This window comes from Saccopteryx leptura, chromosome 1 (assembly GCF_036850995.1).
Source record: "Saccopteryx leptura isolate mSacLep1 chromosome 1, mSacLep1_pri_phased_curated, whole genome shotgun sequence".
Taxonomy (NCBI): Eukaryota; Metazoa; Chordata; class Mammalia; order Chiroptera; family Emballonuridae; genus Saccopteryx; species Saccopteryx leptura.
The window spans coordinates 85,648,197-85,660,338 of record NC_089503.1 but is presented as its reverse complement, the minus strand read 5'-3'; the positions used below and the strand labels follow the sequence as shown (position 1 = coordinate 85,660,338).

Below are 12,142 nucleotides of genomic sequence, written 5' to 3'. Positions count from 1 at the left end.
CAGTCTGTCTGGACTCTACTTGCTGTTTTTCTACTTACTAGGGTGACATTTGACAAGTCCTAAACTTCTCTGAGCCTTTTTTTAATCTCCAAAATAGTACTTCTTTCATATTGTTTTCATATGATATGCTAAAAGGACAAAGTGAAACAATTAACATGAAGTCTTTAGCAAAGTAGTTGGCATACAGAAAGAATTTACTAAGTGTTTTTATTATTGTTAATGGAATTTATGATCAGAAAACAAAGTGTGCTGCTCATATATCTATAAAAGTACTCCTTGCATTTTATTTTAAAAAGATGTGCCCCTGTCAGTGACATAAGTTGTTCATGATTAGCTAATTCTTATCATATATTTTATGTTCTATAAATGCTTGGTGAATGAAGGCTGAGCAAGATTCAAGCTAAGCAACCTGCCCAAAGTCACATAACTAGTAAAAGCTTGTTAGGATGTGAAATGGGTTGTCTGACTTCAAAGCACATGCTTTCCTTAAGATATTGTACCACATGCCATACATTAATGCTTGCCTTCATTCACCTATAGTAATTTGTCATACCATTATTCCACTGAATTTGTTCTTAGGAAGATCATCAATTGCTTTCAACTTGCTCAACCCAATGCTATATATTGGTTTTCATTTTATTTGTACTTGACACTGTTGCTACTTTCTCCTTCCAGAAACTTTCTTTCTTTATATAAATATTTTTTAAGAGATTGAGAGAAAAAGAGATGGGGAGGTGGGGAGAGATGACAAACATCAATTTGTAGTTGTGTCACTTTAGTTGTTCATTAATTGCTTCTCATATGTGCCTTGACCAGGGGTTCAACCTGGGGTTCAAGCCAGCAACTGGAACCAAGTTGATGATCCTGAACTCAAGCCAGATGAGCCCACACTCAAGCAGGCAACCTCGGGCTTTTGAACTGGAGCTTAGCATCTCAGGTTGATGCTCTATCCACTGCGCCACCACCAGTGATGCTTCAAAAAAAATTTTTTTTATTTGTTCTTATGACTTGATTTTCTTGCCTCTCCTCCTAGCAACTCTTGTCTCTGGTAACTACTTCCTAATCTCCTTTGTAGGTTTCTCCTCTTTTTCAACATTTGTGATTCCATCCTGAGCCTTTTCCCCTTCTCATTTTTTATGCACTATTTCTGTAATTTCAATTCCATCTGATCATGCTCAAATCTACATCTCAATTGCAATGTTTCTCTCCTGAACTCTCCAGATACAACTCTATTTGTTGGACACTTTCTCTCTGAGAGCCTTATCTTAAATGCTGTTCTTTACCCCAATCTATTTTTCTCCTTAACTTCTAGATTATGTGAAAAGCACTATCATTCTTCATTAGGGTGGCCACATAATTTATCATGTAAACCCAGATAATTTTGAAGGTAAAGGGGCCTCATTAATAATTACTCTAATATTCTAACTGGGGACTGCCTTTGTCTAACCAAAATGCATGGTCTCATTCTCATTGAAAACAGAATTAAGCATTGTAACTGACATTCATATTTGCTTTCTATTTCTCATTTTTCATAGTCAGTGAGCTTCCAAGTTTTGTATACTCTCTTTCTTCCCTATTTTTTTAAGTAGGTACACTCATTTCCATCTTCATTACCACTGTCTTTTTTCAAATGCTTTATATTTATATTTCTTGTCAGAATTCCTGGCAAAGTCTCCCCTTTGATCTACTTAACAAGGCACTGGGTTTTACTCACCACTAAAACATCCTCTCTATAGTTTTAACAATGATCTCCTTAAAGTACATATCTAATTGTGTCCCTTTCCTGCTTTGGCCCTTGGATGGATATCCATAACTTTTAGCATAAAAGTTAAGCTCTTTTCCATGGCATTACAAGGTGATAATTCCCAGTTTTTTTCACCACTTCTCCCTCTTGCACAGTGGAACTGTCCTCGCTTACAGCAGGCAATCATTAAACAAAACATAAAATCAGCATTTAAAACATAACCACATATACCAAGACATTATCTCAACAAATTTACATAAATGTGAAGTAATAGTAAACATCGTTTTTATATTAGGATGGGTACATCAGAAAAATAGATTAAGTCTGTGGGACAAAGAAACTTGTGCAATGTAATCACCATACAATTTGTGACTCAAAAATATGGATGATATAAAACCCAGTTAATGGGAATTTTTCTCAAAATGTAATAATGAAGTCAGAGTCTTTGTTTCAAAATGGCAAAATATTCCCATCAAGAAACCCAAAATATCTTAGTTAGTTGACTGAAATATTAATGTCTTAAAGAGAACATGGTTTCTGGCAATTGTTGAGTAAATAAAACTCAAGTAATTTAATCTCCATCAGTTAGTTGTCTGTATGCAATGACAATCTGTGTTTGCTTTTTATTTGCAGATCTATCTACTGTCTGTCTGTTTATCTATTATCTATCAATCTATCTATCTATCTATCTATCTATCTATCTATCTATCTATCTACCTATCATCTATCAACTATCACCTATCTCTCTATTATCTTCAATCATTTCACCCAGTCAGGTCACTTTAGTTAACTATTACTTCGATGAGCCAAACTAGATGAGGGGATGAGAATCCACACATGAGCACATATTTGACCAAAAACAACAACAAAAATGCTACGTTACAATCAATTGTTAAAAACTTCTGCAGGTTGTAAGAAACTATATGAAAAGCATAGAGAAAAGAAAAAAGATTGTTATTTACTGTCTAAAATAAATTTCATAGGTGTCAATGAATTAGTTAATCTAGAAGAAGTCTAAGCTAGAAAAGCAAGTGATTGGTATAAGTTATTTAAATAATCTTATCTAATACTAGTGATACACTTTATCTAAAATTTGTTTCGTGAAGCAGTGGATTCCAACAAGACATTGCATAAATGAGATTCAGTTTTGAGAATGAAGATAGTTTGTATTTCTATTTAAAAATTTTCAATATTGTAAAAATAAATGTATAGACTGAAAAATTCTACTCTTCTGTAAGAAACATAGGTAATTTTGCAAATTTATTTACTATTTATATCAACTAAGAGTCAAATGACCCTGTCACTGGGAATTTGTCACTATCCATTGATCCCTAAATACCAGCATATTAGCAAACCTTGCTTTACTTTTTGTGCCTACTGACTCTATTTCACCAGAGACTGAATTCAAGACATTATTCCACCATAAGAAGGTTGTGCAAACTCCAAGTATAAGGTCATTGCATATTAGATCAAAAGTGGGAAAGAAAAATTAAGCAAAATCTATCTTCCAAATGCTACTTGTGTTAAATACTTATGCAGTTTAAAGTTTGGAAACTTTCTGAAGTGGTCAGATGCTAAAAATCGATGTTTATATTAATTTGGAATCTACCTGGTTCAGGAGGCAGGTGTTATGAGAGATGGAAAGATGAAACACATCAATACCGCCTTCATTCTCAAATAAACATGTTTTGAAAATATGTTCAAGGTTTTCACTGAGCTTGAGGTGCCCTTTATATTTGTTTGGTAAAGTGACAGTACTTGCATCCTTCAAGGGCAGAAAGCAGGAAATTCTCAAACTTTCCTCTCTTCCTCTCTTGCTAGTGAAAATTACTGAAAATTACAGCTTAGAATCTAGAGAGTATTTAAGCAAAGGTTCTAAAATGGTTTCCATCAGGTAGTAATTGGTATCTTTGGGTTGTTTTCAGCTATTTGAAAACAAAACAAACCAGATAACATTTCACAACTAGATATAAAGTCTGTTTGCTATAGGCTGGAATTAAATTATCTAGTTTGGTAACACCAGCTACATTATGATGATAAGAGGTTTTGATGAGAATTAAAATAGGAATGTGAACTGTGTTTACTTCCAAACAATAAACAAAACCTTTCAAAACATAAAACTCATGGGGTAGAATAATAAATAAAAGAAGTCTTTTGTGCAAAAAGCAGACAAAACCTTTGAGAAGCCTCTAATATGCTAATTTGACATATGAGAAATCTGAGATTTAGACAACTTTGTTGTAATCAATCCCCTCCCTTTACTAAAGTCCTTTTGTCCCTGTATAATAATACATACTTTAACAGCTACACAGGGCTGGCAGAGGGTCCCTATCTTAGAAAGTCCCCATACTTGGATTAATGCTCTGATGTCACTGTCTTATAATTCTTACCAAGTTTTGAAGAAGGGCTCTGCATTATCATTTTGCATCAGGCCTCACAAGTTATGTACCTGGTCCTATATTTCATTATTTCCCCTGCAAGGCTGAAAGCTATCCAAGAGCTTTCTTCTTCGTGTTTCTCATCACTTTTCCAAAGGTTCCTTTTACTCCGGTGGACTAGAAGATAGAGAGCTACAAAGAGGGTTGAGACCTTGATGTGTTCATCTTTGAACTGCAAGTGCTAAGCTTAGTTGTTGGTATAGAGCTGGTGCCCAGTGAGTGGGTGAGTGAATACATGAATAGCAATTTATCAACAAAATAGTTTTTGACTCCTCTAATTTGTCTCTAATTGACAAAACACTCAAACTTTAATAGTTTTTGCTTGTCTGTGAAAAACGACTGAGTGAACTGGGAGAGACTAAAGGAAAATATTCAAGGAAAAAAAGCTTTCTTGGAAAGAATGAAATTGAATTGATGGAAAGTTTCAAGTAAGGTTGAAAGACAGGTTGAACTCCAGGTTGAATACAAAGTAATGTGTGGAAGGAGGGATGAATTGTTAAAAGCAGTTAGATGTCGCTCAACAAAGTTACATCCCAAGATGGATTCTTTCTTCTCAAATTCAATTTCACACACGTCAGACTGATCTTGGAAATTGTAATTCAAGAAATGAGAATTGATAAAGTTTTGGGGGAAGAGGACATGCATTCAGAAGGAACCATGAGATTGATACTTCCTTCACTATCCCAAGAGTTCCTTGACCTACTATTTTGTAATAAGAAGCAGAGTAATATGAATTAGAAAACAACTTTTGAGAAATAGTAAAATTTTTATTGTTTCCTCTGTCTCTGGGAAGAACTGACAAGAGTTCCTGCTCTGGCTCCCATTTACTGAAGCTTAGCTACACACATTCATTATCTAAATGAAGATAGTTTCCTCTCCTTATAGTCACTTTGGATAACATATGATATTTCTGATAATTTTTATAAAACAAAATTAATAAACACTCTTGTCTCTGAAGTCTTTTATATGTTGCTTGATCACTTCTCATATTGTTTGGAAGTATCAGTTGTTCACACATTTTGTATCCTCTTCAGTGAAGTTATCTCTTAATGGTCTATCTCTTTTACTTTGGAGATCATGTACAGTTCTATCTATCATTAAAGAGGTTCACTATAGCATAGCCTTGTCTTACTCTCTCTATTGTTGCTCTATCACACTTGAATAAGTGACTTAAATTGTGCACAGATGTTCAGGTGTGGCTTTAATTTCTTTTTATATTCCAGGATAATAATTTCTTTGAACATATTCATTACTTCTGTTATGGTTCTCCAAATTATTCATGACGCTTGTTTAATGCTGGTTCATTGAATATTAAATATATGAGAGCAAGCAATTTTATGCTTCAGATGATTACTTATGGGAACATTCCATTTTTGGACTATGATGGTGGGATAGATGTGATGAGTAATAGCACTGACATCCACAAGCAATGTAAAGCAACAGTAGAAACAAGCATTTGGGGGACAGATAGCATTAAAGTAGTGAATGGCAGAAGGAGCAGGTTGCATTACTGGTCAGGAACACTCATATTCTAAATAGACAACGGTGAGGTCATAGGGCCACACATCCGAGCTCCAACCTAGTGTGCTTGGAGGACAAGGTAAAGAATTCAGGATATGGTGTGATGCACAAAAAAAGTCCATAGACTATCTTTAATGGCAAAGAAGATTTAAAAAAGTAGCTTCATCAATGTAGGAGAATATAGATTTTTAGCTCCCCAAATCTCCACTGAAATAGAATTACAGGGTTAGAAAACCATATTCTATGCCACCCAAAATGTTCTTAACTCTCAGCCTTGAGCAGAGTGGACTGCTCAAGCAATCCAATGACGGCATTCTACAAGAAGATGGATAATAGAATTGTCTTTTTTGTTCCCATTTTTTTCTGTGACACATGCTTGAATAAGAGTGCTTTCAGAATTCTGTTGCTGGAATTGTAGCCATCATTAGAAAAAGTCCATCTAAAATGCTTAGTCTTGGTCCTATGGGGCTTATGCTATTAGTATGCCTCAACTTTACAAACTAACAAATAGGGAAATGGGAGAAAAAAACGGCAGTGTAAAACTACTTTGAGTTTTATTTAACAAGACAACATTAAAAACAGCAATATTCAAACATCCAAGTTCCTTCCATTACCAGGAGTTCCTAACTTTAAAAATATAGTAAAAATAAAAAGAACCAGAATGCTTAGTTCATTTTTTAAATCTGTTAAGACCAACCAAGCAGAGAAGAAAGTTACTTTTACTAATTTTAGAAGGTAATGCAAATATATAATAAAAATTGGCAACTTGATCAAACTTACTTCAAATGAAAATTTGAGCTGAATGCTACATGAATATTCAGATAATAGCAACCTGTTTGAAATTGCTTTTGAGTATAATTCCAAATTTTATGCATTTTTATCATCTCCCAGGCATAAAGCCAAAGGCTAAAAGAGCAGAACACGAAAAAGCTGAACCTGAATTATGTTCTAAACCCTGTTGAGTTTAATTTTACTCACAAAGCAGAATGTTAGCTTGCCACTTAAATTTGCCCCTCATAGCCCTGTAAAAATATCTAGTTTCTCGTTATATACCTCAAATTGTGCTATTCATTTGAAAAGCTCCCATTTGAGAAGCATCATTCTAAATTACTAGGCAAGTGTTGCACAATAAATACAAATAATCTGAAACAGACGGTAGCATGAGGAGAGAGCAATTTTCTATAAATACGACTGCAGTGTGGGGCTAGCAATTCCTTGAGCCATGCAACTTTGTAAAGCATAAAGGAAAAATTTTAGCTACATGGACTATAATGAGAGTATGAGCCCTTAGACAAGTTGATGTTTTATAGTAAGTAATATAGATATACATTCTTGATATAAATTTGTAGAAAAATTCACAATCTTTTGATAAGAAACAAACACACAAAAAATGAACAAGCTGCTGCTCACCCAGGTACACACTTGCTTCAAAACAATATTTTACTTGGACCAGTGATGGATACACTACCAAAAATTGATGATACATACGACTAAAACAAAGACATGAAAAAACTTACTATATGCTTTATATTTTCTGCTCAATGTTTTTATAATATTATTGATAAATTCTTTAAAATTATGATTGGAAAACACTCCAACTGAATAAAAGACAAGATACTCTAAAATATAAATTTCTGCTATGGATAGTGACATTTTTATTTGCAGAGATTGTGCAAGGGATCTAAGCATGCAATACTTATATGACAAAAATGTAATGTTTAAGATAAAAAATGGAGAAGCACTAGGTGAAATTCTGATATGTTCTAGTTTTTGTCTTGAGTGGTAGTTGCATGGTGTGTTGACTTTGTAATTTTCTTTGAGTTGTGTACCTGTATACACTTATAATTTGTAAAATTTTAAGTACTTTGTATCTCAATAAAAAGCTAAAAAAAAGAAAAATGAGAGAGGAAGAAAAAGAAAGAAAGAAAGAGAGAAGGAAGGAAGGAAGGAAAGGAGGAAGGAGGAAGGAAGGAAGAAAGGAAGGGAAGAAGGAAGGAAGGAAGGAAGGAAGGAAGGAAGGAAGGAAGGAAGGAAGGAAGGAAGGAAGGAAGGAAGGAAGGGAAAGAAAGAAAGAAAGAAAGAAAGAAAGAAAGAAAGAAAGAAAGAAAGAAAGAAAGAAAGAAAGAAATAAGAAAGAACAAAAGAAAGAAAGAAAGAAAGAAAGAAAGAAAGAAAAGAAAGGATAAAGAAGAAAAAAGAAGGAAAAAAAGAAATAAGAAAAAAGGAAAGAAGGAGCTGCATTTCAATATTGAGGAATAATGTGTTAAAATAAATTGCTGCTGTTGTTATTTACTTAATTCAAATAATATGTAGCTTTATAGGGTTGTACAATTTGGCAGCCTGGTTCATAGTTAGAAACCACTTAACTGTTATTTCTGCACAGAAAGACTGTATTGGCATTTTTAGACTTTTAAAAAAATCTCTTGTCACTTAACAGTTGTAAATGCCACCATATTAGGCATGCTGTTTCCTCTTTTTGGAAGCAGAATTTAGAAGTCAATGGAGGAAAAACCATGCCTTGGGATTCCACTGGTTTGTATTTGAAAAACACATATTAACACAAAGAAATCTTATCTCTGTAATCCAAGGGTCTTTGTGGCTCAACTGTTTAAAATTTCTGTTTGACATTAAGTTGATTAAACACTTAGTGACCACTTATTACTTACAGTGTTTTGAACCCTGAAGTTGAATCTGTAGGTTTTGTCTGTTACTAAGGAGCAGTTTTCCATGTAATATTTTCAAAGGCAAAAGGTTAAGCAAAAGTGACATATATTGTAAAATTGAAAGTAAAATGCACAGTACTGATGTGCTCAAAGTCCATGCATTTAAATTCCTTTGTATGATAATTTATGGTGATCATGTCTTCAGACTGCACTATTAGCATACTCACCCCTAACAAGAAGTTCTGCCTCATCTGACACACTGTCTGCTGTGGTCTGTACCCTGCAGCCATATCTCCCAGCATGCATCAGAAGGATGTTCCTGATCATTAAATCTGCAGAGGATGCTTGCTGAAAGAGGGATGAAGTGCCAGTTTAAAATGTTGCAAATCTGCCTAGTTCAAGGTGGTTTAAGGGGAACTTTGCATATTCAGTCAAAGGGCCCATTTTTGGCCTTACAATTTAAATGACAACAATTCAGAAATCAAACATGCCCTATTTTAAGGAACACATGGGAGTCATGTTTTCAACAATTGCTGATACAGGGGTTGAACATTTTATATTGCATATCATGATTTAGCAACTACATATTCTAGAAATATTTAAATATGCACACAACTTCAGATCTTTAAAAGTATAGAAAAATAATCAGTGAGCAGAAATGATTACTTTGCTATCCAGAGATGGGTTTATTTTTGTGGCAAAAAGTGGTCTTGCAAAGGATAACAACTTGTGAAAATTAATTATGAAAAGATAAGGATCAAAATGTTTTCTTGTGTGGCGTTATTGAATGATTTCTTTTGTAAGTACACCATGGGCAACAGAATAAGGTAGTGTTTAGGTAAAAAATCCCAAAGCTATTGGATATTTACTTAACAAAGACTCAGTCCTCACATAACCACCACCATCAGGGAGTAAGTCAGCCTATGTTTCTGTTAATCAATGCAGTAAAGGGTCTCAAAACACCTGATTCTTCTTGGGAGCAAGATTAGAACATATTGAAGAACACAGCCATTAAGGAGAGCAGTAAGTACCAGGGAGAGTAGCTTTTAGACGTATCAGTTCATTGGATCAAGGATGATCCCACCTACACTCTGGAATGACTGGTACAAATTTTACATTTCTTTAATCTTGTCTTTTCTTTTTTGTGATTATGTGAAATCTGGTATTTACCATCCCTCACTCACGAGGTGTTGTTTTTTTTTTTTTTCCAGATAATAATATCACAAAACTCCAATATGCTTTTCAGTTTCCATTTTGCAATCAAAAACAATTGACTGGAATGAGAGTAGATGCATGCAGCTTGAAATGACATATTCAAAGAACTCAGCACTTTTCTCTAACAGTAGTTGAGCATGTGAAAGAATGTTTAAAGCAAGCTATAGAAAAGCACCCCAGATTAGAGATCTTTTAATGTTTTTGATGGCATGGGTGAATTACCTTAAAAAATAGTGCATTTGTCCTAGGAGGGCTGTATTCTGATGATTTTTTAATAGATTAGCTGTTTGAATTTACTTTGATATAGACTGGTGAGTTATATGAAAATGAAAGGAATTTCTAGAAAAACTTTCCTTTTCCCCTCTTAGCATTTATTCCTTAGCATCTAAATTAATTACTTAACTGTATACTATGTTTTAGACCATTTCTTTCTGGAATTTCATTTGTGGTGTTTTGTTTTGTTTTGTTTTTCCTTTCTAATAGTCTTATGATAAGAACTTTTAAGGGTATTGAAGTTTTCTCTCATGAAATAATTGTTAAAACATGTTCTAGTTTAGTCACTTATAAGGGAATGCTTCATGGTGAGAATGCATTAAAATGTCATAACAATTATTTCAAGAAAAGTGAGATTTGTTCCATAACTGTCCTACACTGCTAATTTCTTTAGGATAAATTGTTATTCTAAAATTTCATTTTCTCATCTCTACTAGATTAAGTAAGTACTCACTTCTTTTAAGCCTGAAAAGAAAATTTACAGTTTAATGCTTTTTTACTCATATGGGGAAACAAAAGCAAACTTTCAACATTATAAGCCATAATTGAGTTTCAAATCAATATAATTTAATAAGGTTTAAATGTGCTTCACTGTATTTACAACTTAATGTAGTATGGACCCATCTTAGATTTGAAAATCTCCTTTTCCACCTGGATTTCTAAGAGGTTCTCCTAATAATTCATTTAATTATTCAATTAAATGAATCAGGGATCAGTATGAAAATTATGGGCCCAGAATGGGGCCTACATCTAATAGAAAAGCCAAGAAGAGGCCCAGAAAATCAGAGAGGGCTCTGTTATTTCCTGAAATGTGCTTCTGAAAGAATGAACTTGCTGTTATTTGTTTCTTTGTTTGTTGGTTTGTATTTGCTTATTGGTTTTTAGTATAACAAACTGGTGGTAGTTTAATAGCAGAGAAAGTAATGATTATATGTCATTATTCAGGCTCACATTAAAAGAAAATATTTTGTAAAACCACTTTCCTGTTATTATGTAATTGTCTTATTTTCCAGACCCTTTTCTTCCAATTTTATTTCTTTTTGTCCTGGACAAGAGTCCCTAAACCTTTGTCCTTTATGTTGAATTATATTGAAATAAAAACTTAATGGGATTAAGAGGAGCCTTCATTAAAAATCACATAAAGGTCTAAGGAAGTCAGGAGGGTGAGGCACATGTTATAGTTCCCATGACGTCCTTTAACTTGGTTCCTGCAATTAACAGTGTGCAATGCCCTATAAACTGGCCGAAGCTCTGCCACCATCTATCAGGAATAAAACATCTACAGCCTATTGCATATTCATCAATACCAAGACTATCTGAGGAGTTGAAATCATCTCATGTTGAGCCTATCCCTGCTCGTTTGGATTATATCTGCATTATATTTTTATAATTTTAAACAGAGAAGATTAAAAGTAAAATGAATGGATTGTGAACACTAAACCTAAATTACCCTTTCAGTAGATTTACTGATCTTTCAAGAGAAGTAATGAGGAGAATTCACGTGGGAGCCCATTACACTTAATCTCAGCCCACAGCACGCAGATCCTGAGAGAGAACCTTCGCAATTAAGTGCACTTTTAATGAAATGGTTACTTACAGCAGATGCTTGCTTTCCTAGGCTTAAACCTCATTTTCACTTTTTCTCTCTCAGGAGTTACTCTCTCTTTCCTTGTTTTCTTTGACATTTTCTTTATGTCCCATCTTTGCTGTTTTCTTTGGCTTTATGAACATATTATGGTACATGCTGCTCCAAATAAACTTTCCCACATGGGTGATTAACACAATGCTTCAAGCATTGTGCATCTAGCACAGTGCATGCCACACAGTGAAAGAGCAACAAATATTTGTTGAATGAATAAATATGAGGCTCCTTAAGAAAAATGTATGTTCATTCTCTGTGAGACCAGCAACAAGGCTAAGTCATTTACATATTTTTGGTACAGCGTTTCATAAGAGCAGTTGCCAGGTTATGTAACTTTTATTTATGACTTTGAAATAATACAAAAAATTATCATTATTCTATAGGCCCCATTCTTTTCTTTTTTTTTTTTTTTTTTCATTTTTCTGAAGCTGGAAACAGGGAGAGACAGTCAGACAGACTCCCGCATGCGCCCGACCGGGATCCACCTGGCACGCCCACCAGGGGCGACGCTCTGCCCACCAGGGGGCGATGCTCTGCCCATCCTGGGCGTCGCCATGTTGTGACCAGAGCCACTCTAGCGCCTGGGGCAGAGGCCACAGAGCCATCCCCAGCGCCCGGGCCATCTTTGCTCCAATGGAGCCTTGGC

The 12,142-nt window shown here is 34.5% G+C and overlaps 1 protein-coding gene across 2 annotated transcripts in view; it reads right to left on the bottom strand.

The window, feature by feature from the left end:
- Positions 1-12,142, bottom strand: part of CNTN5 (contactin 5) — a 1,309,320-nt gene that overhangs the window by 121,617 nt on the left and 1,175,561 nt on the right. For both annotated transcript variants that reach the window (XM_066360732.1, XM_066360733.1), the window contains one exon: positions 8,594-8,714. In XM_066360732.1, coding sequence (XP_066216829.1) covers positions 8,594-8,714 — 121 coding nt within the window. The remainder of the gene's footprint in view (positions 1-8,593; positions 8,715-12,142) is intronic.